Raw genomic sequence first — 21,562 nt, 5'->3', positions numbered from 1 at the left:
AGATGAGACGTGTTCATCCTGGATTCAGCCACACCCCAGAATGAAGTAGCTGGACTGCTCCTTGAAGGGGGATCTGAGATTGTACAGTGGATCTTTTCCAGCTGTCAATCCAAGAGCTACTGTACTAGCTGTGTTTTTTTCACCCATGGAACCCACAGCCCCGTAACTTTCCAATCCCACGTCGGACCCACGTCAGACCGTTCCCCTCTCAGACCTCATGTTCCTTTCGCATTGTCTCATGCAATACGCAAAAGTACCACAACGTATCAGAAGCTGTTCCAACTGCTTAGAAATTGCCCTTGTGTCCTGCAGTGCTGGCAGATACACAATCCCACTGTTCAGGCTTAAAGACTCAGAGATTTACGCAAGTGGTTATCTAATTGAAGCCATAATATTTACTTTTAGGCTGCCTGGGGGGAGGGAGAGAAGCAGACTCCTTCCACCAGTACAAAAAGCTGCAGCTGTGGGATGAACAGTGACTAATGAACATCAGTATTAGAATATCTATGGTTATTTCAGCACTGGAGTCCTGTTCCCCGCAAGAAGATGTCATCGGCCCTCGTATACGTGAGTGGAGAAGCTGCCTCTGAAATTCCTAGAACTGGGTTCTCAGACCTTCCCAGCCTGTGGAGCACATCTTTGTAGAGAGATATTTCTCAAGGACACCTCCTCATCCATTTGCAGCTGAGTAGATCCCAGTTTGCAATCATATAATACATGTGTGGCAGCTGCAGCAGTTGCTGACCAGAAAATGTCACCTTAGGCCAGTACTGAAAGTAGTAGCTTCTCTTAAGGCATTTTAATATCTGGAAATTAGGAGGAGGAGCTGGTACCATGTGAAGCTCACCGAGGAGCACCGACCGCTGTTTTATATACCACAGTTCAAAAGCCTCGCAGAGATTAAGGATGGTCTTGGTGAATAAGTTATAAAATAGAGAATTAAGGACCTGTCCTCCATTTCCTGGCTCTGCCAGTGACATGCTGTGGGTCAACCACTGAACAGCTGTGTGCCTCAGCTTCCCTGGTATAGCACCTCACTCCCTCAAAGAGGGGAGCTCAGCGTGTGCACCCAAATTCTGCTCTCTGACACACCCAGTTCAATTCTGGAGTAAAAACGCTGACGAACAGCACAACCCAGAACAGAATCTGACCCTTCGTAAAGCATTTTGAGATACTCACAGCAGAGTCCAAACTAGGATTATTATTATTACAAGTAGCTTGCTACATGTATTTCTAATTCAATAGCATCTAGGGGCCTCTATGAGCCTACAAGGAATTCTAATGAAGTCCCCAGGCAAGATTTGCAGAAGTGACTTGTGATTCCGGGATGCCTTTGCAAAGGCTTTTCCCCACTCTGGCTCTTTCAGTGCAGAAGGTGGGAGCCTGCAAGGACGTTCAAGTACTTTGCCGCTAAAAGCTTTTACTTAAAAACCAACTCCCCAGGATCACAGATTCCCTGATCCTGACACATATGCTACCACCACCTAAGTACAAGAGATACACCTGGGATGTCTCCCTGTGGAGTAACCCCAAGTTCTTAACCCTCTTGCAGGAGAGAGCTTGGAAACAAACTGCAATTTCTTAACTGCTGACTGTTCAGCATAGGCACATGCACACAGAACATCCTGCCTCCTAGGACACGGGAATCAGATCATAGACTTAACAACCTCCTGAGGTGCCTTCCAGCCCTATGATTTTATTAACAAAACAAAGAAGACATACTTGGGTAGTATACTTAGTTGCTAGGTGTTACAGAACAACTAAAAAAGGTAGATTAAAGCACAGAGGAGTGCTAAAATCAAATCCAACAGGTCAAGAAAATAATCTGAATGCGTCTGACTAAATGTCCCTTTTCTACTCATATTTGCTGTTTCAACATTATCACTGGAAATTCCATGCCTGGTTCCTGGCTTTACCCATCAATCCCAGCTCACCTTTGCTCACACACAAGACTTGCTTCAACTCAATTCAAAAACCGCACTCTCTCTTTCCATTGGCTCACCTGGATGCCTGCCAACACTTCCTGGAGATTTCAGGGACTCTGGTTTTCTGGGTTTAACCCTTTACAGATAATTTAGTTAACTGAATGGCTGGGATGTCTAGAAAAGGCTAGTAGACCTCCCATTCATCACAGCCTTAAAGAGGCCCAGAGTTCAGAAAGTGCTAAGCAGCCAGCCTCCTAAAACCACGGATCTCTATGGCCTCAAGCTGGACACACAAAAAGGCAGGAAACCTTCCCCACCAACTGCCACAGGTGACCTTGGGAGAGCATCACACCTCACCCCAAAGGGTTTTCAAAAGCTACAGCTGAAATGAATCAGACCCCCTTCAGTACAGCAATGCTCCACCTTTATTTGATGACCCTGTGACGGACAGGCAACCAAGTGCTGTCCGTCCTTGGAGTGGCTCCTCTGTGTTTCATTTGAAGAAATGTCACCGGTATCAGCTGATGAGAGAACTCCGTGAATGCCAACAACAGGCTCTGCTCACGTCTTTCACTGCTGGCAGCTCCAATCACATGGGCCACAACTATCTTTAGCTGTAGGTATTCATATTACAAGTTAGCAGCTTCTTAGGGGCTGGGGAGGCTCAGAGAGCTAGCAATCCACCACTGACGAGCTGGGAATTGTGCTCTGCTCAGGAAGCCACTGACATACCAAGAGGAGCTCTATTGTGCACTTGCCAATGCACTGAGATACCACCACCGCCTGTGCCCCCCGTTGAGGTTCCCAGCATTAGGAGGATGACTCAGGCTCAGACCACGCCGGCGCTCCCGAGGGGAAGAGTGCGCATCAAAGTAGAGGAGTCGTTTTTTGCCGTGGAAAAGGCTCTGCTGGTGGAGCACAGTGAGTACTTCCGTGCACTGTTCCAGTCAGGCATGAGGGAGAGCATGCAAGCCGAAATCCACATCCGAGACGTGAGCGCCATGGGATTTCTCCTTATGCTCCGGGTCCTGGCAGGGGAGAGGCCTGTGCTGACGTGCGAAGAGAATCTCAAGGCAGTCGAATGTGCGGCTTTTCTTCAGGTGAAGTCAATGACCAAGTATCTGATTAATTCCATCAATTCCGATAACTGCATTGCCCTTTATCAAGCGGCTGCTGTGTTCGGCCTCCTGGACCTTTTCCACTGTGCTGCCCTCTACATTAGAGACAGCTATTCTGACTTACAAGAGTACTTAGACTGTCTTTCTGCTGACCTGTTGGATTATGTGGATTCCCTGTTACCCAGCACGTTTGTCGCCGTGGCAGCCCATACGCCAACCTTTGAGTTCCTACAGGACCTTTCGAGAACCATCTGCTACCTGGATGAGGATGACAACACGTGGAAGACACTTTCCTGCCTGCCGCTGACAGCCAGCACATTCCTGGCTGGCATGGCAACCCTGGATAATAAGATCTACATCGTGGGTGGAGTCCGCGGAGCAAGCAAACAAATTGTGGAACTCAGCTTTTGCTACGATGTAGATGCTAACAGCTGGAGTGAGTTTTCCAGCCCTCAGCAGCTCCGGTACGACCTCACACTGACAGGTCACACAGGTTCTCTTTACGCCATCGGAGGAGAATTTGAAAAGACCTTGCTAAAGTCCGTGGAGAAATACGAAATGTCCTCCAACACCTGGACTTTCGTCTCTGACCTACCCCAGCCCACAGCAGGTGCCCCCTGCGCACAGGCCATGGGACGGATCTTTGTCTGCTTGTGGAAGCCACTGGACACCACGATCATTTATGAGTATGAGATCCAGAAAGATGAATGGCTTCCCATATCAGCCTTAAAGAGGCCTCAAAGCTACGGCCATTGCATGGTGGCCCACAGAGATAACCTCTACATCATGCGGAATGGGCCCTCGGACGACTTCCTGCGGTGTGCGATAGAGTGCTTCAACCTCACCACCCTGCAGTGGACAGCTTTACCAGGGCAGTATGTGAACAGCAAAGGCGCCCTCTTCACTGCAGTGATCCGAGGGGATACGGTTTATACTGTCAACAGGATGCTGACCCTCCTCTACTCCATAGAGGAGAATACCTGGAGGTTTAAAAAGGAGAAGGCTGGATTCCCAAGGAGTGGGTCCCTACAGACCTTCCTTCTCAGGTTTCCGAAGAAAGGCCACAGCATTGCCACTTAGTCCCTGCCACAGGGAGGGGCTCTAGGATATAACAGCCACTGCAAACTATTTAAAAAGAGTCACTTCTGGAGCCCATCTTTTCTTTCCAAGCCTCCGGCTGCTCAGTAGAATTCCATGTATAATGAGAGGCTGCAGTGTCATTCTGCTCCTGACCTACCGAGCGCTGCCAGCTCCTCCTGGGTTTGCCCTTCCGAATAGCAGGAGCCAGCGTGAGGGGCGCAGTTCTGCTGCCAGCTTTGCTGACTGCTCTCTGTTCATGGTCACAATGCATTGAGAAATGTGTCATGCTCACCCCATATGTAAAACCCAGAGGTTGTTTTCATGTGTATAGAGCCCTTTGAGGCCTTCAGATGAAAGACATTTCAGAAATGCAAAACAGACACTGTGGCTAAAGAGGACACACCACCAAACTGGAACTTGAGTGACAGAAGTTGGATTCCCAGCTCTGCCACTGGCCTTCTGGGTAACCTTGGACATGTCACTTTCCCTCCATGTGCCTCAGTCTCCCCATTTTAAAAATGGAAAATGACATTGCCCTCCTTGGCGAAGCACACTGAGGTCTGTGGTGCTAGGTATTGTCCATATTGACTGAATTTGTCAAATGTTCGTGAAACCATTTATTTTACATACTGGTAGGAAAAGATGGAGAATTAATGGGAAATGTTTTTTTTAAGTGTAGGCAGGGGTTTAAAAAGGGTCATAATTTCACGGAAACTAAAGGAAATAACTTGTAACGCCGCGTGTAAGTCAGTTTTTTTATATATGCTGGTAAGTGCTTTTCCAGCTGCCAGCAAGTGTGAATCACAGTATTTAGCAGAGTATTCCCTGCATTTTTCTTGAGGTATCTAAACCTGTTTGCAGTTTGGAGCGATAGCACAAACTGGAATTAGGTACCTGGAAAAGTCCATCATCTCTCTTAGGAAGGACAGCATGTGGCAGGGATGGGGAAATTATCCTGGCAAAGGGATGAAGGAAAAGAAAAATCATGCTGTTTGAGATTGATTCCAATAGGATTCCAAGTGAAACAATCAGGAAGTGCTACAGTGGGCTGAGAGCAGGTGGTGTCTGGTGGAGAGTTAGCTGGACAGTGCCCATGCACTGAAGTTTGGATTCCAGTGTGAAACTGCCCAAATCTCGTGACCTGTTAGTGTAGGACTGGGGCTCTGCATGGTAGAAATCTCCCTCAGTACCTGCTGATCTCACAACATTTTGGGTTCCCTCCTGCTGGGATCCTGAACCCAAACCAGGAGGTCGAGGACTGGCTCTGGAGGATTCCGATTCTGGAACCGGCAGAGCTGGAGAGGAGGGGAGGGCAGGTTCAGGCTTCGGTTTTGCTGTTTGTAAGAACACTCCTATGCCATGTCTTGAACTGGAATCACCCAAGCTCCAAACTCCAGCCCCGCGATTCTGGTGCTGGACGTGGAGCTACAGCATTTCGCTTCAATACTCAGGGCCTCTCTCACGCTATGCCTGCCCTTCATATGCTGAACAGCCGACAGGTGGGTCCTATTTGGAAACTGGCTGAGGAAGCAGAGTGGATCTGGAGTCCCCCTTGAGAAAGGAATGTTCTAAGCTCTCCGGGCCTATGTCCTGTTCAGTTCTGGTGGCATATGAGCATTGTCCCCTGACCAGCCCCAGGAGCCCTCAGGTAAGGTTTACCTCTGGGGATGACAGTGCAGTAGCAGTCAAAAGGCTGATCATGTGACACCTTTCAGAATGGTGTTGCTGGGAGAGACACTAAAACAGTGGGCCAAATAGCTCCCTGGTGTAGCACCATTACAGGAAGGCTGAATCTGACTCAGTCTGTAGCCCCAGGCATGCAGAACATGTGTGTGGCTGTTGGGTTAAATAGTTCCTTCTCACCCTGCCGCAGTTTATATCCTGCTTGTAAACACTCCCTGTCTTAGCTCATGAGACTGCTAGCAACACAGCAGATTCCTAAGCCAGCCCGCCAGCCCCTGGGGCAACAGAGGAGACCGGATGTGTGGCAGTGGCCTCTCCAGCCACTTTGCGAGAGGGATATATCCACCCTTGCAGAGGTCCCACCCAGTTCCAGATTGGTCACTAAGCTGCACAGATCTATGGGCAGACAGAGAATATTGCTAGTGCCACAGAGAAGGCTAGACCAGAGCTCTCAAAACTGAGTATCCCCAGACTTCAGAGCACTCAGAATCCGAAGCCAGGTCTCATGCCACACTTTGCAGGGGGCCCCTCTCTTTATAATGGGCTGACCTAGAACACCAGATCCAAGCCCTCCAGAACTGGGGTATTCGAGTTATCAGTTCTGAAATAGAAGCCTTGTTAGGTAGTAATCATCAGCCCTTGTTCTGATTGGCCTATCTAGCAGCTGGGCTCTTTGGTGTTGGGTTATAAACCATGGGGACTACGACGGATAATTGGAACCATGAGAAAACTTTGCCCCTGGAATGGGACCAAATGGCCACTCTCATTTGTGACTTATGCCTGGTTTTCAAACCCGACCTCTGGCCCAGAGGCTCACCCCCTGCACACCCCTGTGTGACAGGAATCTCTGTCCAGCAGGCGGTGTGTCACTTTCTTTTGGGCTCTGGCTTCATTCCCAGGAAGTGAGCATCACAACAGCAGCCTGCTTAGTACTCCAGCACCCAGCAGCACCTCGCCAGGAGCTCAGTAAGAACATAAGATAGGAAGTTTCCCAGACCGCTTTGTCATGCCAAGGCTATACTAGGTGCTGTGTCTCAGGGAGGGTCAGTTTCCCAGCCACAGCAGATTCTGCAGTGGAAGCACAGACAAGATAAGTGCTGTGTCTCCCAGGAGGAATCATCAAATGTCTCATATCACCTTACAGTCAAGGGTGTGTTCATGAAAAGTCCAGGGAGCAAAATACAGCTCCATGTTCCGCCTTCACTACAAATCAATGGGGTCACCTGGAAGGAACTAAGAGATGAATTTGGCCCATGCTACTGGACCAGAATCAGAATGATGGGTATAGTAGCATTAGAATGCTACAACCAGAAGGAACTTGGAGAGGTCATCAAGTCCAGTCCCCTGCTCTCATGGCAGTACTAAGCCCCATGTAGACCAGTGGTTCTCAACCTTTACTGCAGCCTGCACCTCTTTGGTTCTCAAAATATGTTCTCCCACCCTTATCAAAAATCAAATATGGTCTCACGTCCCTTATAAAAAATCAAAAATGGGGATGGGGACCTATACGCTTTTAAATACATATTAAATATATACAAAAGTTTTATGTTATTACTCACCACAAACAATGGGACAGTAGGCCTACAACAATACACAAGTACTACCCAGAGATTGCAGAGTTTTGCTGTGGAAGTAAACTAACCAACATGCTAACAGTTAGCGGCTAACTGAATTCAAACAAAGCTGCTGCGCTGCCCCATCATCATCTACGCATGCATCAAGTACCCTGCAACATGGTGGTACACTGTGTTTTGTAGTGAGAATTTCACTATTCGCTTAAAAACTTGAAACTAAATGTTTTGTTTGTATATTAAAGCAACTTAAAAATGTATAATGTTAAAAATACATAGGTTGGATGAAACAAAGCAGGTGTACTGATGTGCCTGTGCTTAATTTGTGTTTTCAATGATTTACCTTCTAAACAAAATCTGGCATGTCTCATACCCCCAGTAAGGGCATCACACACCCCCAGGCGGTGCGTGCACCCCTGGTTAAGAACCACTGATCTAGATCATCCCTGACAAGCATTTGTCTAACGTGCTCTTAAAAATCTCCAAATATGGAGAGATTCCACAACCTCCCTAGGCAATTTATACCAGACTAAACAACCTCAGTTCTTTCATATATACCGATCTTACCCGAATGCACACTTACTGCCAATTCTTACTAACTAAAATGATTTAAAAAGAAAAGAGGGCATATGGGTTAATAGAGCACTACACGTACAGATGTGAGCACAGTTCTGAGATCAGTTTAGAGTAAAGATGGTGAGCTTTGCAGCTGCAAAGAGATTTTTTCAGAATTAGTGCACGGGTTAGTCCAATGTTCAGAGGCAGAGTGATCCGGGTGGGACTAAAGAGCTCAGCCTTGCAAGCTTCCCCTGACGAAAGCATCAAGCAGATCTGAGAAGAAAGGATCAGCACCTTAGAGGGGATTATACGGCGTTCTCAGGTGAGCCATCCGCAAACACTGAGACTCTGAAGTAGACTTATTTCCTAAGCATCCCTGATAATTAACTATGTGGATTAACAGAAAGTAATTATCCATTGAGCAGTTCATACGCAGTTTACAACAGACTAGCGGGACATATAGACAATGACATTATTTTGCTCCAGATTCATCAAACTGTTAATATCCCCTGTTGATCTTTGAGTCAATAACTATAGGAATAGGCAGGAACTGTCTGTTTACATGGCTAACATCTAACAAGATACAAGTAAACAGCAAGATATAAGTAAACATACTCTATCACTCTAATTCATTAACAATACAGGTTCGCATGTCAAAGTTGCAACCTAACATGCAATGGCATTAATGACTGTTGACGCACTTTGCCAACACGTCTCTGAAGCAGGGCTTCTCAAAATGTGGCTAGGACCCCAAAGGGAGACACGAATGACCCTATTTTTATGGGTTGCCAAGGGTGGTGTTGGCCATGGGCTCAGCAAGTCTGAAGACCAAGACCCGCCACTCACAGCTAAGGTCATATGCCCCCACCCATGGCAGAAGCCTTTGGGTTCAGCTTTCCTCAGCCCCCTCACGGGCAGGACTCAGGCAGCTGGGCTCAGGGTGTCTCAGTCTTCACTCTCCTTTCTTGGGTTCTAGAGCAATTTTTGTTGTCAGAAGGGGATCAAGGTGCAATGAAGTCTGAGAACCGGTGCTCTAAAACTTGAATGTCGGTCATGTAGCCTGTGAGCTGCTTAACCCTTTCTGGCCATGTGTCACCAGGGGATATCTTAGTAAAGACAGGACAGGAGCTGACAATGTACAGGTAGGAACTGAAGAGAAAGAGTCAAAAGGAAAATAGTCCTAAGAACTGTTTCCTGTAAGCGGAGCGGTTGGGCAGCCACCAAGGAGAGATTCAGGTGCTGCCCAGCTAATTAGCAGAGTGCCCACAGCTGGCAGCCTGTGTTTCTACTGGTGGTGTACATCCGCACACACCTTGGCAGCCATAACAAAGTTTATTCTGCACAGGAATGGAAATATTGAGAGGGAACATTGGTCCCATTCAATTCTAAAAACTTCAGAAACTCACAGGCTTGGGATCTGTAAAGTGGCAAAGACCAGGAATCCTGCAGTTGTACGGGGCCACCAGACACACATGGTCTACTGCCTACTAAGTAATCATTTGGATTCACATCACGGTTTTCAGTCAATGGCCTCATAGTACTGCCCAAAAGTGGGTCACAGTGTCATGATCACCTTTTTACAAGTGAGGAAGCTGAAGCCAAAAAACTTAATTGTCGTCAGCATTGCTGAGAGCATCAGGAAAAATATACCCACAGCTTCTGACTCTCCATTCTCCCTTTCGAGCAAGGATGCTGCCTCACCTAAGGGAGATTTGGCAGAAGTTTTACTGATGCCCTAGAGCACGGCAGAGACTGCCTAGCATGAATTCAGCAAGGTTTGGGGAGCATGAGCTTGCTGACATTGTCTTATTTTGAGATCCAAGACTGACTCTTTAGTCCAGACTGTGCCAAATACATTCCCTTCCTGCAGATACAGAAAAAGGCATGAATAAGAGTCATCAGTGGCTACCCACTGACCTGCGACTACATTTGCACAGCTTCTTAAACAGAAGAAAATGAGCATTTCCTGTTTGCGTAACAGAGCCTGAACTGGGCAGATTTAAAGCTCTCCCAAGAAGTTTCCCACACCTCAGCACAACGATCAGGCTATTTAAACATGAAGGGCACAACCCTAAGAAGGGGAAAATAGGTCTGGAATCACTTACCGAAGTCGCCTATGAGCATGGGAAGGAGGACACAGTCACAGTGACGACATATGGGTAGTCACCAGAATCCGGGAGGGCGCTGGCAAAGAATGCGTATAGTGGTTGGCTGGGTCTAGGGTAGATCCATGTTTCAGTTGTACAAGGAGAATGAAGACTGGAAACCTTCCTAGCTCTCTCTGGGAGCTAGAGAGGGCCATGAGATGGATTTAACCTTGGGGTTCATTGTTACTTGTGGGCTGAGAATCCATTGATATGGACTGGATTTTGGGTGCTCAGCCCTTCTGAAATGCCAGCCCTAGATGTATTACAATAGTGCCAAGCAGGGTTTCCTGTAAGCTGAGCACCTGGGAGGATGCCCAGGAGAGAGTCATATGCCGCCCACCTGTTTAGCAGAGCCCCCACAGCCAGCAGCATGCGTTTCTACTAGTGGTGCACATGCCTCAAAACAAAATTCATTATTCACATGGATGGAACTACTACTGGGAACATGGGTGCCAAGAGGCCCCTGCAGAGCTCAAGGCCCTGTTGGTACTTTCTGGCATTCCCGTCTGCAGTTATGACAAGATAATTTCTGCTGATGCACACCCCCCCCTCCAAACTGGCTGGACAGATGAGTTCCCAGGTTGATGGAACCCCCTATCCCTCGGCAAACAGGCCTGTAATGTCCACAACCTCGTTGTCTGACTACCCCCCTTTCTCTGAGACACTTGCTAAGCTGCAGGGCCTGCTAAGCCAAGGACTTCGACAGAAATACAATGCTATTTATTCGGCAAGCTGCAGTTAGCCAATAAGGATATATTTAGGACATGATAAGCTGGGGCAGATGGAGGCTGCTTAAAGTATAGGAAAGGAGAAAATGTCAGTAGAGCAGACTGGATTCACCTTCAAACTCAAACATTCAGCATAGTTCAAGGCTCCATTATTTCCAGATACAAAGAGCAAAATATGCAGGTTTTACGCTGCACTCAATTTCCCCATGTAGATCACCGAACACTTGGGTGTTTAATGTTCAGCTCTGCTTTCTTCCTTTCTTGGGTTCTGAGGCTCAGAGCTGGGAAGATCAGTATGGTGTCCCACCCGATACCCTTTTCTTCTGGAATATTTGGAGACCTGGTACCCGCCTTTTCGCTCTACAAAACCTACACGGTCTTGCCAGATGAGCTCCCCATGGGCTAGATTGGAGCTAAGACCATACCTATCAGTGCATACCAAGTCATGATCAATGTGAAGAGGCAAAACAACACAACCATTTTTCCATAAATTACATAGACTCCTAACCCTCCATGCCTCCAGAATCTAAACAGAATATAAGAGGCTGCCAGCTGGCATGCCTCAAATTCTTGGTTGTCTAATTCTTAGCAAGTTGCCTGCGTTTTCAATTATGCAGCCATGGGAGGTCGTAGGTTAACCATTACTGCTTTTTAAAAGACCTCTCTGTCCAGATTCATATTTAAAAGCAGTTTGTTCCCCTGCCTCCACTTGCCACACTATTGTTCTAGGCCACCAGTTTGGTTTTCCCCAGCTGTCGCTTCAATTAAAATAGTTTCCACTGTAGAGGCCAGCAAAGATGCTGAGAAGCATAAAATAGCCCCCTTCCCATTCACAGGACCCAACTGAATACACAGGTTTGATGCAGCTGAACTAAGGACTGGCTTTGACATGAATCAGATAGTGTATCTGAGGGCACAATTAGATTGAGTGAATGGAGAATTTGTGTGGGACAGAACTGTGGACAGTGCATGCACTCAGAAGAGAGCTGTGAGCCCAGACTGTAGCAGGAGCAGCATGTGGACAAACCTCCAGACATGTGTACGTCACACTTAACTTCCATGAGGCTCTCTGTGCGGATGTAGGCGCCAATCAGGCAGAGCTACAGGTACCATCAGGCTCTCAGTGAAGTTGCCTTGATTTCTGCGCTGGAAATTTATTTTTTCTTTTCCACCTTTTTCTGCTTCCAACCTTACTCTGTGTTGCACATTAGCATTCTCCTTCCATAGGACATACGCACTGGTCTTGCCCTTCATGCTGTGCTTCTCACAATGCCATCTGAACACCTGTCATCAAAAAACCGATCAAGGCCGGCAGCCTCCGTGGACCCTGGAGCAAGGTGAGGGGCGACCCAACTCCACACCCGCAGAAGGTGTGGGGCCAAGGAGCAAAGCCTAAAACAGTCTGGACTGTCCCCCACTTCCTCCCCCCGCAAGAGCCATGCAGAGCAGCAAGGCTATAGGTGTTCCAAAGGGGCCCAAAATTGCACCACAGCCTTGGGCCCCTTTGAAATGCCAGACCCCCTGGGCACCGACCCCCTTTGCCCCTCCCTGGTTCCACCAGAGGGCCTGGGAAAAGCCAGCCAGGGTGTGATTCTTGTTTCTCTTGCCCAGTACAGGGAATTCATTCTTGAGCAGTTGTTCACTAATTATTATTTATAATGGGTGAGGCTCTTGGCAGTGGCTGCCTCTTTCTCTCCTGATAAAATGGTACTCACACAAGCAATCCCACAGAAGCCCAGGGATCTCTGTGTACGCACTGAAACTCACTCCTCTGCAGCAGCACAAGGCACATAGACCACTTTAGCCGCACTTAACCCGACTTCAAGGGCTTAAACGTTGCACGGACCTTAACTCAACATGTCATTTGGATCCCTGTGGAGAATGGGACGACGATTGCTCAAACCAGAGATGGGTTTGCTTGCATCAGACGCAACCTTACCAAAATGAAGAGAAACAAAACCAGACATCTCACCACTGCATGGCAGAAAAGTTTCCACTTCAGGGTTTGGCCAGAGTTCTAGCCATTGAAAAGAGAACCCCACCAAAAGTTTGAACATTTTCTGCTTGTATTATCTTAATGTCATCCACACCACTGCAAGCAACTTTCCAGCACTCAGCTATATGAGCTGTCAAGGTGAACATGTCCTACAACAAAGAGCTTTCACAATCACAACTTGAAAGGAGGATGCACAAACATTGCAGGTGGCAAGAGAATTTTGAGTATGATCTTTACTACTTGTATTTGAGGCCCCAGTCAGGACCAAGCCCTCACTGTACAATGCACAGACCAGGTCTGGAGCGGGATCTGTTTATAGCTGTTGCCCTACGTCCTCAGAATGTTAGCATAGTTCTTTGATGGAATGCAAGGGAACTGCAAATGCCAAACATTTCCTTGGTCCAGACAGACCAGTGAGACATGTTCTGGGCAAATTTTAAAAGCCTTTTGAGTTCAGCTCAAGACAAAGAGGCCAAAAATACCTCCTTCATTCCCTCTCTCGCAGCTCCATAACAACTGTGTCATGTTGTGGTCTGAAGCAAAATTGTTGTAATGAACCATAAAATCAGAGGTGACTAGTGAGGGTATTCCAGGGGAGGCCATGGCCATGTGCCCCTGTCCCATTCTCTCCCTACCATGGTCCACCCGCTTCCCCTGATCTGACCTCACCCAGTGGGTGTGGAGACAGGTTCCCCTGGAGCAGGGCAGCACAAGGACAGAACAAGCTAGGAAGGAGAGTGGAACAGCCCTGACAGTGAGTGGGGGCGGAGGCAAAATGGAGGATACATGTGATCCTGTGTGCCCACATATTGCCTCTACCTAAAATCCGTATCTATAGAATCCCTGGTTTTGCCTGTTTAGGACTGTTAAGAATGTAAGTTTCCAGGCTCACCCTTGGACATTGGTCTGCAGATTTCCTTGGAAGGTAGGAGCTTAGAGGTCAGAGATGGAGCGATCAACTTTGTGAAAAGTGTTCACTCACAGGTCAGAGGATATTTTTATACCTCTCTGTTAGTTCTGCTGTTGATTTAATCCATCCAATCCACCAGGGCTGACTTTGCATGCTGGGGTAGGCAATTCCCCATCTCACCGCAGGCTTCAGACCTGCTGACTACCCTCACCTGGGTTAGCCCGCCTGTCAAAGCAGTTTATCAGGGTGGGGCCGCTGCATGCTACAGCTACTTGGAGCCACAGGTGAGAGCTGGGTGCCAGGTGGGGACCAAAGGTGCACAAACTGCCCCCCAAGAGATACAACAAGTGCCCACACCAGAGGTGCTACCCCTCCCTGGACACCCCATATGCACATCATACGAATAGAGGAGTCAAGAATCCTTAAGCAACTCCTCTACGGTGAACTCTCCCAGGGCAAAAGGAATCAAGGTAGGCCTCGCAAGAGGTATCAAGACTGTGTGAAGGCCAACATTGCTCATGCTGGTTTAAAACCGGATCAACTAGAGCAGCATACAAACGACCGAACACGTGTATGACAACTTTGAAGAACAGTGATGCACACGTCTCATTGATGCTCGTGAGAGGAAGAAAGCAACAGCAGCAGCCTCACCAACAGAGCCAGGACAACTCCCTTGCCCCCACTGTGAACGCCCATGCCGTTCAAAGCTTGGACTCCTCAGCCACATGCGAGTCCACAACCGATGAGCCTGTGCAAGATCAAGACGTCATTGTCAGACACGACAGACTACCAACGTAAGTTAGTTCATTTGAAAGCACAGTGACCTCCTGGTTTCACCCACATAAGTTTTGGGGCATTTGATGCACTGGATGAGGTTAACATACTATGATAGCCCTGTGCAGGACTCATTAATTTTGCCAGGTTTGTTGTTTTGGAAAGGGAGTGGCAGGAGGAGGGGGCAGCCTGTTTAAAATCTTTACAGTGGACTGATGTTTGCAGGTTTTGCATCTGTTTTGGCATGCTCTGATGTCACTCTGAGCTGGTGTATCTGTGAGGAGCTCGATTTTGATGCTGAGCTGGTGAAGTTGCGGGGTTGTTTGCAGACTAGGAGAATGGGTTTGGGGAAGATACCTTTCAGAAATGTGGTCTCCGTAAAACCCAGGTTGTCACTGTTCAATGATAGCCCACGTGCATTCCAATGTGGAATGGCAGGTGACACTTGGTTAGTGAGTGTTCCTTTTTCTGTATGGAAGCAGGTTCTCCCTATATTTTAGAGTGGCCCATTCCACCAAGTGATCTACATCTCTGGTGGAGTGTCCTGGTTTAGTGCAAGCAGTTAGAACATAAGAACAGCCATAATGGATCACGTTAAAGGTCCCTCTACCCCAATATCCTGTCTTACAACAGTGGCCAATGCCAAGTGCCCCGATGGAGTGAATAGGTAATCATCAAGTGAGCCATTCCCCGCCACCTAGTCCCAGCTTCTGACAAACAGAGACTAGGGACACCATTCTTACCCATCCTGGCTCATAACCATTGATGGACCTTTCCTCTGTGAATTCATCTGGCTCTTTTTTGAACCCTGTTATTGTCTTTGACTTCACAACATACTTTGGCAAGGAGTTCCACAGATTAACGGTGTTGTGTGAAGTAATATTTCCTTTTGTTTTAAATGTGTTATTTATTAATTTCATTTGGTGACCCCTATTTCTTATGTTATGGGTAGAAATAAATAATTCTTCTTTATTCACTTTTTCCACAGCAGTCATGATTTTATAGTTGTAAGTGTGTTTAGTGTGTCCCTTAAGCTTTCTTTCTGGTGTAAATTATGTGGTATCAGAGATGCTGGCTACAGATAACACATTTCTTGGGAAGTTTTCTTAGGGGTTTGGGGCACATGACTTATGAAGAGAGACTGAGGCTGAGGGAACTGAGCTTATTTAGTGTGCAGAAGAGAAAATGAGGAGGGGATTTGATAGCTGCCTTCAGCTACTTGAAGAGGGGTTCCAAAGAGGACAGGGCTAGGCTATTCTCACTGGTGGCAGATGACAGAACAAGAAACAATGATCTCAAGTTGCAGTGAGGAAAGTCTAGGTTGGATATTGAGAAAAACTATTTCACTAAAGCCGCATCAACACTTCATGGCCCTTCCAGAAGGGGCATGCTAATGAGCAAAGGGGAAAATTCAAATGAGGCATGGATTTAAATATCCCATGCCTCATTTGCATATTCCCACAAGATTTCACTTTCCAAAGAGCCTTTTCTGGAAACAAAAGCAGCCATGTAGTTGGGGTTCCTTCAGAAGGAAACCCCCTTTCAGAACAACCCTTCTTCCTCAAACATTTGGCATGGTGAATGGTTTGAAGATAGCTTCAGAGAGTCCTGTCCCTCAGTAAGAATGCAGCAGCTAGATGTGACTGGTTTGCCTTGATTCCATTGTTGGTATGTCTTGAGAAGCATGTAGAACAGGGCCGGGCAAGATACAGCCCACCGGCTGTATCCAGCCCACCAAGCCTTTTAATGTGGCCCATGACCTGCCTCTGCAGCACCGCTGAAAGCAGCGGGCTGCTCCCTGTGGCACTCTGCTGTATGTGGGGGAAGGGTTTTGTGTGAGGTCCCTGCCTCCAGCAAAATCTCCCTGGGCGTGGTGTGCGAAGACAATGAGGGCAGGGCCTTTTTCTTGTTTTTTCAGTCAGTGACTACATCCATGAGGCAATTTTTCTGTTGGTCAGTGGCTCCTGACCAAAAAAAGGTTCCCCACTCCTGACTTAGTGGCTGAACTCTATAGTAGTTCTATAGTTATTCTTCAAAAGGCCAGTCTGGGAGCTTTAATTCATAGTTCTGCTAAACACTGAAAGCCACGGACTCAGACACATTGATTAAATGGTTCTTTCCAACAATTGGTAACACACGCCACTACCTGCTAACCCTTAATTGCCCACTTAGTTTTAAGTAGTGGAAATTACGCAACTACAAGGCCTTTAGGCTCAGGTCAAGGCATCTTTCAATTGTCAGTTTTTGCATGTATTTCCCTGGTGTCCTGACGATAGCTGGTTGCTCAGGAAGTCACTCAACCCTTCTCCAGAGAAGTAGTAAAGTATCTATACCTAAAATATTCATGACTACTTGTGAATTCGCAGAGGATACTCAATTTTGTAAACATTTAATTTGTTATGTGATTTTATCTTTGGACTCTCATCATCTCATCATTGGTTCAGTTGCTTTCAACTAAAATCATAAACAGCTGCAGTTTTTATACGTTTGTCTTTTATTCTGAAATGAGACATTACTTAGTATAAGGACGCTGAAAATCAGCAGTAACCCCAAAGATAGAAAACAGAACGCTCCTCCCGTCACTGTTTAATTAATCTTTTTATAATTGCATGCATTATTTGACAAAAACCTAACAAGTGAACAAGCTGTACATTTGTTTGCATTTAAAACTCCAGGAGAGAACTGAACTGCTATAACTGGAAACCTGCCACTGTTAACTGCAAACTGGCTAGTATAAACTCAGCAAAGGCAAAGCTAAGTCCTGTCTTAGCTGAAGTCAGTTAACACTTAACATTGTTGTGTCCTAAACTAACAGCAGCACAAAAAGGGCATTAAGTTTAAAATCACCTTAAGGTGAGTAATCAGTGTAACCCCCTTTTCCAAGTAGTTAAAACAACTATTATAAGCTTATATAACTCATCCATAATAGCTTAACACAGCAGGCTTTTTCCATTCCTTATAAGTATAACCTCTATGCCCTTTGACCACCTTCTGTTCCCTTCATCAGCTTTTGTACACAGCTTTTAGATTTAAAATACAGACAGATAAAATACAAAGGCCGTGTCTACACTAGCCCCAAACTTCGAAATGGCCACGCATATGGCCATTTCGAAGTTTACCAATGAAGCGCTGAAATGCATATTCAGCACTTCACTAGCATGCGGGCGGCCGCAGCGCTTTGAAATTGACGCGGCTCACTGCTGCCTGGCTTGTCCTGATGGGGCTCCTTTTCGAAAGGACCCTGCCTACTTCAAAGTTCCCTTATTCCCATCTGCTCATGGGAATAAGGGGACTTCGAAGTAGGCGGGGTCCTTTCGAAAAGGAGCCCTGTCGGGATGAGCCGCACGGCGGCGAGCCGCATCAATTTTGAAGCACCGTGGCCGCCCTCATGCTAATGAAGCACTGAATATGCATTTCAGCGCTTCATTGGTAAACTTCGAAATGGCCATTTGCGTGGCCATTTCGAAGTTTGGGGCTAGTGTAGACACGGCCAAAGTGTCCTATGGCTGTAACATTTTAGAAGATAGAAATATGTTGGGATTCACTATAACATACAGTGTGGATGTCACAAGGAGTATATTGGTTCAACCAACCTGCCCACAAAGCTAAAGTGAAAGTAACACACAACAAAGTAAAACTGATGTCTCTATAAGCCATCTGTGTATAGAACTGTGAGCTGTGTAGGACTGAGAGGAGAATTATTCAAATAAGAACTGGTGGAAAAAAATCTGCTATACAAAGCCAAAAAAAATCCTTCACAAATGTTTCATCTATAGACCCTTAAAGCACAGTTATCCCTCTTACAATAAGCACAAAACCATTGCAAATTTTCTCACCATAAAGATACTGCAGTCAGAGTGTTTTGTAGTCATTGGAGTGGAACACACAATGGTTTAGTCTTTTAAATCCTGACTGTGTGTATTTCTCCAAAGACAAAGACAGATTTTAAACTATTTCTTTAATCATAGGTTAACATTCTGCAACACTTGAAGCAATATCGTCTTCGCAACAATAAATGGGATGAAAAATTCTGTCTGTAGAATGGACTTGTCTTGTAAGGATTGTGTTCAAAAATAAATGCTTGCGTAAGTGCAAAACTTCGGCGAGGAAGTGAAGAAAGGGAAGTGCACATGTCACAGGTATGCAGAATTCCTATCACACAAGGAACTAACTTACAAGGAGAACTAATATTTTTCAAAGCATGTACTGAGATTTGGAGGCCAAGCGTTAACATGCAGATTTAGAATTACTCACTGAAATAGTCTCTTTCATCTCATTTGGACTACTCAGGTAAGTAAGGTTTCAGGACTGTCCCTGATTGTTTCAGTGCTTTGTGCTTACAACGTATATTGGTAGCTTGAGCTTCTCTCCTGCCACTTTGGTCTCTTCAGTTACATACATACACAGCCATGCCGGGCAACCACATGTCTGGCCCTCCATCTCAGTGGACTGTAAAACTGTCAGAACTGAGATGATCTCCAGGGATAGGGGATAGCTTTGGTAACTGCACTTCTGTACCTAGAACTTGCGGGTGTGCTGACTAACCCACAGCAGCATTTTGATTGGATGCAGAAGGAGCACACGGCTTTCACAGTCAATGTTATGTCCAATCATCACACACCTCACTTCATGTCCTTGCTTTGTGTGTGTCACTTTAATAATACCGGTAGGAAAAAAGTTGTGTGGCTGAAAACCAGTGGAATCCAGCAACCTGACACGTGGGCCACAGTAAACAAAATGTCTCATGGGCTGCAGGTAGAACCTCAATGGGGCACGTGCAGGCTGCTCACCGCTGGAGAAAGGGCGGGGATAAAAAGCCCTAAGAATCGAAGCAATTCCCTTCTACAGACTATGATGAACTGGGGGTTCTGCCTGCATATGATCGTGATGATTTTATTAAATTAGTGTGGCCTGAAAAGCCTATTGGTATGTGGCTTCCCCATGAATTAGCAGAGATGTCATGTTTCTAGCCAGAGATAATAGTGAGTGAGCTGCAATCATCTATTCAAGTAAGAGCACCTTGGGACAATGGGTTTGTTTGCTCTAGCTGGGAGAAGGCTCTTCCTCTTGTCGGAAGAAAGTGGTGTTTGCAAGTAACAGAAAGTGTACAGGAAGATATCAAAAAAAGCAGGTGACCCTGGCAGGAGCCTTATTTGGCTCCCGGATTAAGCTGAGGGAGTCCACAGCAGGGGCAGAGGACGTTGCTTGCCTGCTGGAACACAGGTGACTCCCAAAACTCGCAAAGGAAGGTTAGACTCATGAGGGATACCATGTTAAGAATGTTTTGTATGATTCATATTCTCCTGTGCTTCCCCTGTGAAAAGTGTGACCATGCTCAGCTTGGCAACGTGTGTGGGTGGGTGGTCTGCACCACAACTACTGTGATCCCTGAGAGAGCTAAACTGCAGCCCAGAAGCTTCACAGTTTTCGGGTGAACTTTGGGAGAGGGGTGTGTTTAAGTATAGGAAGAGGTGCCAATGTTGTGCCCAAAGGGGCTAGGTAATCGGACAGAGGGTTCCAGCCATTGGAGGGGGTGTCAGATAGGTCTATGCCCTAAGAACGCACCTAGGGACCTTGTGATTGGAGCAGTGGATGGATTCTGTTCAACTCCACAAGCCTGAACTACACCAGAGAGACAGGGGACGAAGGCTTGGATTCTTATGGTGTGTGGTCAGGAAGGGGAACTCATTAGGATCTGTGACACAGCCACAGAAGAGACAAACAAGACTTCCTGAGAAGCATACATGGTCCACGGCGTGCCATAAAAAGATAGATTCTTTGGGGCAAAGACTCTAAAGTCTACTTAAAACAGTTCAAGAACAGGAGAAAGTTTAGCCCCATTTCACAACTGGGATTCAGTGATTATACAAGGTCCAACAGGAAATCTCTAGGAGACCTGGGGATTGAACTCAAGTTGCCTTGTCCCAGTCTAGTGCCCTAACCATGAGATACTCCTTTCTTTCACAAGCCACTATTCCAGTCCTGTGGTGACACCAAAGGAGGATGCGGTAACAGAGGTGCATTTCCCAAACAATTATATTTAAAGCTATAAATGGGAACACGGGGGAGAAACATAAGCACAGATTGTTTAACTCAGTTGACATAAATTAGATTTTGAAAGCTTCTGGAAGAACTTTATGGAAAATGTTAAATATTTTGCAACTAATTAAGGACTGTCCCTGCTAAGTTGTGCCAGCTGGCATTTTCATAGGAAAAGACAATATACCTATTTAAGAAAAAAGATCCCTTACTCACAAGCAATTACAGTTATGACTAATCCAAAGGAAAATCAAGCGCTTGAGTTCCTCTGTGTGACATTATCCCTGTAAAGTTGAAAAGGGCAGAGTGACGTCCAAAAAGATTATTCGGATCAGTTACATCAGGAAAAAAAGAAAACCTACATCAAAATTGTCCAGATCTGTTCAAAATTTGATTATTCCCACCTTTTGGAAATATGCTGCTTCCCCAAACTTCCTTCAATTGGACACAGAATGATTCTTTCACTTCTCCTTCTCTTCCAAATTTCACGAAAATTCCTACACATGTAAAGCATAAGTCTTGCATAAGCCATTTTTCATCTTACTGAATAAACATGATATATTAGTTCTCAACAAAATTACAACAGAACCCTGTTTTCTCCTGTTACACTCCGTTAAATATTATATTCATTTTACCATTCTCCTTTGAAATGGGAAGTCAGTGTTATGTGGCTGAAACACAGAATTTGGTTACATGCTTCAAACAGGACCAAGTGAAGGTGAACTCATCTCAAGAAAACAGGAACTTATTTTCTGGAGAAATGTTTTGCTTTTAAGAAAACTGACCTTTACTGTTTGTTTATATTTTTTTGATGTTCACATCTGGCTCTATTTCCTGGTATTGTAATATAGAAAGAACAGAGACTATGCTATATGTTCCCATAGTGATTGAGATGGCCATGTTTTGCAAAGCCTTGTAAACCATATTCTGGTTTTTAGCAGAATTCAAACCACAGAGGGCTTGGAACTAATTCTGTTTTGTTCAAACACTGAGACAGTCACATTGCACACTTAGAAAGTGGGGGTACAGACAA

General features: G+C 46.1%; 2 protein-coding genes across 2 annotated transcripts in view; one reads left to right on the top strand and one right to left on the bottom strand.

The window, feature by feature from the left end:
- RASL12 (RAS like family 12) overlaps window positions 1–21,237 on the bottom strand; it is a 67,839-nt gene extending 46,602 nt beyond the window's left edge. Inside the window, exon 1 of the mRNA XM_075007114.1 lies at window positions 20,934–21,237. Within this exon, the coding sequence (XP_074863215.1) occupies window positions 20,934–21,054 (121 nt within the window). The 5' untranslated portion in view covers window positions 21,055–21,237. The remainder of the gene's footprint in view (window positions 1–20,933) is intronic.
- KBTBD13 (kelch repeat and BTB domain containing 13) lies at window positions 2,364–19,106 on the top strand. Its single transcript, XM_075006931.1, has 2 exons — window positions 2,364–5,771; window positions 18,459–19,106. The coding sequence occupies exon 1, from the start codon at window positions 2,744–2,746 to the stop codon at window positions 4,121–4,123; it is 1,380 nt and encodes a 459-aa protein (XP_074863032.1). The 5' UTR covers window positions 2,364–2,743; the 3' UTR covers window positions 4,124–5,771; window positions 18,459–19,106.
- Window positions 21,238–21,562: the final 325 nt, after the last annotated feature.

The sequence above is a fragment of the Carettochelys insculpta genome, chromosome 12 (assembly GCF_033958435.1).
Source record: "Carettochelys insculpta isolate YL-2023 chromosome 12, ASM3395843v1, whole genome shotgun sequence".
NCBI classification, from domain to species: domain Eukaryota; kingdom Metazoa; phylum Chordata; order Testudines; family Carettochelyidae; genus Carettochelys; species Carettochelys insculpta.
Note: the sequence above shows the minus strand (reverse complement) of the source record. Positions and strands in the feature narration are given on the sequence as shown.

Bases quoted from the DNA above. Each gene is read 5' to 3' on its own strand.
- KBTBD13 (XM_075006931.1), top strand. From the start codon at position 2,744: ATGACTCAGGCTCAGACCACGCCGGCGCTCCCGAGGGGAAGAGTGCGC.